The sequence below is a fragment of the Antrostomus carolinensis genome, unplaced genomic scaffold (assembly GCF_000700745.2).
Source record: "Antrostomus carolinensis isolate BGI_N321 unplaced genomic scaffold, ASM70074v2 scaffold15105, whole genome shotgun sequence".
Taxonomy (NCBI): domain Eukaryota; kingdom Metazoa; phylum Chordata; class Aves; order Caprimulgiformes; family Caprimulgidae; genus Antrostomus; species Antrostomus carolinensis.
In genome coordinates this window covers 16,343-22,166 of record NW_010317182.1, presented here as the reverse complement: position 1 = coordinate 22,166, position 5,824 = coordinate 16,343, and the positions used below count along the sequence as shown (strand labels likewise).

Sequence of the window (5,824 nt, the reverse complement as noted above, 5' to 3'; positions counted from 1 at the left end):
TGATGCAATGTTTAGCCTTTATGCCATGCTGTTCCAAGCAGTGGTTATAAATAAAATAGATACCATCACCCACACACAATAAATCTGCATTTTCTTGTCCATCTCTGTTTGTATCATTTACAATATAGCAGGTGTCTGCTGACATTTGGCCTTTTGAGGATTTTGGTAAGAGACAGCACTATTTATCAATTTAACCAGAGGGGAGGGTTTTCTTGTGTGTTTTTGAGGGGTTTGGTTTTTTGTTTGTTTGTAAACATGTTTTTAAACAAAGTTTGAGTTACCAAAGTACAACTTGCAATACAGAAATTTCATAAACACTAACCATAAGCAAGGTCTTAAAGGGGAAAGACCCCAAATCTATCACTTGCATAGTGAGAGGAGGGGATCTTTATAATTTTACATCATCTGTGTCAAAAGGACAAGTCAAGAGCACAACCCATAACCACAGCTTTGCATTCGGTATCACGATACATGCCTTTGTCACTCACATCTGTGAAAATTACAAGGTGGTGCAAACCTTTCAGAGACAGCTTTGAGATAGCCATCGATCACTCGTTCCTTTTTTTCCCCCTAAGGCCTCAGGGACAAAAGAAGGCAAGCTCTTCTTGCAGTGGTGTTCATAAGCTATAACCTACACCCCACATCTGGGGTTTGTTAAGCAGATCTGTCCAGGGCCTAGTTTTTCCCACTGCAGATCAGAAGCAAGCCAAGCTTTTATTTTACACATGGGAAGACTCTCTCCCATGTAGGATTAACAGAATCCACAAGTCAGTTACCTAGAAATCTAGCTACTCAGGAAGGAAATAATCTTCTATTATTAGAGTATTCCAAAACACTCCTCTAAAATATAAAGGATATTTAAGCCATATTCTCTATTGCAGAAAAAGCATTATAAGAGGCTTCTTATTCCACTGGAGAATGAAGATGTACAGAGATGGTAAAAAAAAAAATAAAAAAAATCAATGGTTTGTAAAGAAATCTCATACCAGAGGATGGAAACTACCAAACAGATCCTTAGTAAGTTAATCATTCAACATTCAGCCAAAACTTGGCTTCATTAGTCACTCAGAACAAAGTAATATAAAATACCCTGAGTTGGAAGGGACCCATTGAGGATCATCTAGTCCAGCTCCTGACTCAGGGCAATCTGAAGGTTAAATCATGAATCTAAGAGCATACATAGGCCATTAAGCTATGTAGTTTCTCCCTTAGCATCAATCCTGGGCAGCAAGGGGATGTTTCTGTGGAAAACATAAACATTTCTGAGGCATATGAAGATCAATGAAGATCAAACACTTGTTGCACAGGTTTAACACTGTATCTTACACATTCTTTGATTTTGGGACTTTCTTAAAAATAACAAGTCAAACTATAGACACACTACAAAAAGTTACTCCTGACTACAATTCACGTAATTGCTCACCTTCTTCCTTGACCCTGCATTGTATTCAGTGCTTATACTCCTATCTTTTTGGTAAGCAAGCAAATTAAAGCAACCTAAGCAGTTCAGGAGAAATTAACCATGAGTTCAGCTCACTACAGCTCTGGTAAAGATATTTAAATTTCTTACTTCATCCATAAGAAGAAAACTGAAACAGATTTTACACTAATAGTCTCTGACATGTTTCTATTTCTCCTGAGTGCTCTTGTTCAGAATCTGACTTCGGGGCAGATACACTGACGCAAGAGTCCACACTTTCAAGATGAACTACACTTTTCTTGTTTTGAACCACCTTTTTAATGAGGGTAAAAGTGATTCAGCTTCAGCATATACATTGACAGGCCACTAAACAAATTTTAAATGGAACTCAGCATGACAGCACAGACAAAAAAGAATGGAGTTAAATTTTGGTTTAAATCTTATTTCCTTTAAAATACTGATGAACAAGGGAGCTGAATACCACACAATCAATATTTACAATGTAAACCCTATCATTCTTCTAAAACTGTATACAAGCTTTCACTGAACTCATACAATGATGCTCAGTCCACCTCTGAAGAGGAAATAAAGCTACAAAAAAGAGTAATTATAATTTCACAGAGTGATTTTCTGTCAACTAGGCACTGCTGTCCTTCAGTAAGTCCTGATTCTCCCATGTTTGTTGTATATATTAGTGGACTGTAGCTAATGTAAATTATTTTTCCTATTAGCTCAATGCTAGCATGTATATTTTTTAAGTCTGAAAGCACTGCAAAAAGTTTATTATGTAATTAAAAAAAAAAAAATCTAAAACTTTACGTACTGAAAATCAAAGGTAAACCTGAAAACTTCAGTGGAGTCAGTGATGCTCCAATAAATTGATTCCTAGGACAAATACAGAGCCAAGCAATTTTGCTTTGCTCAGGATCATTCACGGTGTCTACAGCAGAGAAGGAAATAGTAAGATTACTTTAGTATCAATCCAAAACTTCAGCCAAAAAAAAAAAAAAAAAAAAAAATTATTCCTATTCTCTGGCATTATTGCTTTGGGAACAGGGAAGACTGGCAGAGGGACAAAAGAAAAGTGATATGAGAGGAGCAGTACTAATTTCTATTGTAAATGACATTTTGCATTGTTGAATTAGGAAAAGAAAGTCTCACAAAGAAATCGTATTAGTGTATAGTATTTATTACCTTCTATTAATCTGAAGTCAATCATTTTGATATGACTAAATTAATTCTGAAATAAACAGACATTTTTAAATGCGTATGAAGATGAGAGGCTTTAATATGAGAGTACTTAGTTGATCTGCACTCTTAATCCACATGCAAGATACATCAATCAAATACTATACATTTCCTTTCAATTTACACTGGTCCATAATAAAGCACAATTTCAGAGGGTGAAAGCAGGGATGAAAGAAATAATATTTTCAAGTAGCCCTTTCATTAAAAAAGGGCATCAACTATATATTAAGCCAATGTGTTTCTCTCTGATTTTTGTTTTACTTACAGTATACAGTTTTGCAAAATATACAGCTCACCAATGATACACAAACAATGTCCCTTTACTAAGGGCAAGTAGCAAAAAAACCCCCAAAATAAAAACAAACCCCCCAAGAAATACAACAGAAAAGAACTCTACAGATTAGAAAAGTCATATTTTAGAACATTATGCCACTTCAGAGTGTCCCCAATGCTGGTAAGAAAGGTCATGCACAATGTTTTTTAAGAGAATGTTGTCATTAGTCCAGGAGAGATTTGTCTGCATGCTTCACATGAAAGGTACAAGTCACAACGAAAGTAGTGACTTTCTCCAGTTATCTTTTAGGCCTGTCTACATCATCAATAGCAGCTAGCAGCTTCTGTCTTGCCTTTTTGTTGATGTGGGAGCCCAGACAAACATTCACCAGATTGGTCAACTGCTTAGTGGAATATTCCTGACAAATAAAAGCAGATCATGTTATGGCAGAATAAAACACAGGACAAAGACAGAAAACCAGAAAACAGAAGACACACACACTGTGGACTTCTCAACTGATAGAAGCAGTCAGTACACAAGGGAGATTTGAAGTGGTAGTTAAGTCAGGTCTGGATAGTTTTCATAGTTGAGGCAGAGGACAAAACTGTATTTTGCTACATGGCAGATTATAATGGAAAATGCTTACAACTTTAGAAGTGTTGGACTGAGTTCGCAGAAAGTAATTCTGTGAATACATATGTATATAAATCAATTTTTAACATATTTTCCATTCTTTGGGAGGTGTGGTGGGAAATATATATGCAAATGGGATAAGCTTTTAACACAAAAACATTTTTCTAAACAAACTGTGACAAAAGTTGATGGATCATTTTTATTTTGACTTTTCATTTCCAGTAAGCTTCTAAATACTTCTGTCTACAGGGTCTACAAACAATGTTAATTTCAGTACATGATAAAGGAGGAAAAAATGGCAAAAACATTAAGACAAGAATTCTTAACACCTGTGAAAACACCACATTTGCCAGTAGTACTTTATACCTAACACTAACCAAAATAGTAGCTTTAAACTTTTTTCCATGTAGGTCACCAAACGACAGCTCACAATCTCTCTTGTGGCTCCAGGTAAAAGAAGGAAAAAGATACTAAAGATGTATTTCTTTCATTCACTTCTAGTGGACTTAAAGTAATTTCAAAGTGCTCCATTTTAAAAGACTTTTCATTTCAACAACAGGCAGCTCCAATAGCACGTGATCATTACATACACAGTCTTGTTATAATTATTAGATTATGCCATCATGAAACCACGCTAAATGCTTTCAAAATACAAATGAAGACCTACCTTGCAGAGCAATGTTGATCTTGATTCAGTATTATTAAATGAATGAAGAAAAAGCAATGCCTTACCCATTGTGCCTTACAACTTAGTTTAAGCAACCTACTTCTAAAGGCAAAGTAAAACTTCACAGTGTGATTTCAAACTTTACTTCTTGATGATCAAGTTGTGCACTTTGGCATATTCCAAACAGCACACGTGTTTTCAACTTCACTTTGCTCTAGCTCTCTACATTGTTTGATACAGTAGGTAGATGTGACTGGCTTATTCATCCTTCCCAGTCATCAGATGTTGAATCAGGACAAACACATACTAACTTCATATGATAATAAATATAATGAACATATACATGCACACACACATTTATATTTATACTGCTTCCCATACAGATTTTGTTATAATAAATGAATGTATACAAGTACATGAATACATTCATTTTTAACACAGAGAAGCATTGATCATTTATAGTTGTTAGCATGATTCTATCATCACGGTGAGTTTTTCCAATAGATAGTGAAGAATACAAATTTAAGTCTTACCCTATGTTCTTTTATCCAGCGTTCCATGTCATTTTCTGTAAGGTAGTATGCTTTAATGTAGGTCTCCACAAATTCTTTATCTGGAATAGGCCTAATGTCTGTTAACTTTTCTAGTTTCATTAAGAATTGTTGAAAGTCCAGTTGCATCAAGGCTCGTCCTTCATTGCTGCACTTCTTGACATTGGCATAACTGAAAAGAGAAACACAGTGGAATCTAACATTTGGAAGGAAATAGAAATGAATCTTACTTCTCAAAGTTGCTTAACTTAGTCCTTCAAACTTTGAGGAGGAACATAGTTACAGTTTTAAGTTAAATGCAGACAAGAACTCCTCTTAGGATGTCTGATGCAGAGTTTTATTTGCACTAGTATAATATGTTTTAGCCCACTCATAGAACAGAACCGCATTGTACCCAGTGATACTTAAAAAAAAACTATTTCCCCCCCCCCAAAAGCCACTAAAAATCCTACATTGAACAACTTATGGAAACTAAATCAATGCTGATCAGCACACTAGACAATGGCTTCAGTCAAGTGAGCATGACCACTGAAGTCTGAAAGATAACGTAGCAGCTTTAGGAATGATCACCAGGAGCTTGCTGAACCAACAGTGGCAGCATCAAAGAAAGGCCCAAAACTGTTTGTTCAGAAACACCCACAACAACCAGGGAATTAAGGATGGAAGCAATGGCTAATCTCTGTGAGAGGTTAATGTTTTAATGAGAGTAGATTGACAGAAAACTGGTTACAGGTTTGAGCTTAAAGAAGAAGAGACAGTAGATGAGTGTAGGGCAAGGTAATAGCAGGAAGGATTAAGTGGTGTGACAGGCAACGAACACGGAAAATGATTGTTGCAGTTTTTCAAATGGATAAGAAATCGCATTTGTCAAGATGAGAGGAAATGACAGTGCAATGCCCTTAGCAGTGCCAATTTCAGCTGTGTATAGGGAATAAAAAAAGCTTTGGTCTGGGGTACAGTGTCTTGATAGACTTAATCCAGTCCACCCACAGGCTGCTGCCACAAGTGACAATCCTGTCCCACTGTTTCCA

The 5,824-nt window shown here is 36.0% G+C and overlaps 1 protein-coding gene across 1 annotated transcript in view; it reads right to left on the bottom strand.

Annotated features, from left to right (window-relative positions):
• Nucleotides 1-2,630: 2,630 nt before the first annotated feature.
• LOC104525362 (syndetin) overlaps nt 2,631-5,824 on the bottom strand; it is a gene marked incomplete at its 5' end in the record, with an annotated part of 9,661 nt that continues 6,467 nt past the window's right edge. The window contains 2 exons of the mRNA XM_010168497.2: nt 2,631-3,360; nt 4,776-4,965. Of these exons, the coding sequence (XP_010166799.1) occupies nt 3,241-3,360; nt 4,776-4,965 (310 nt within the window). The remainder of the gene's footprint in view (nt 3,361-4,775; nt 4,966-5,824) is intronic.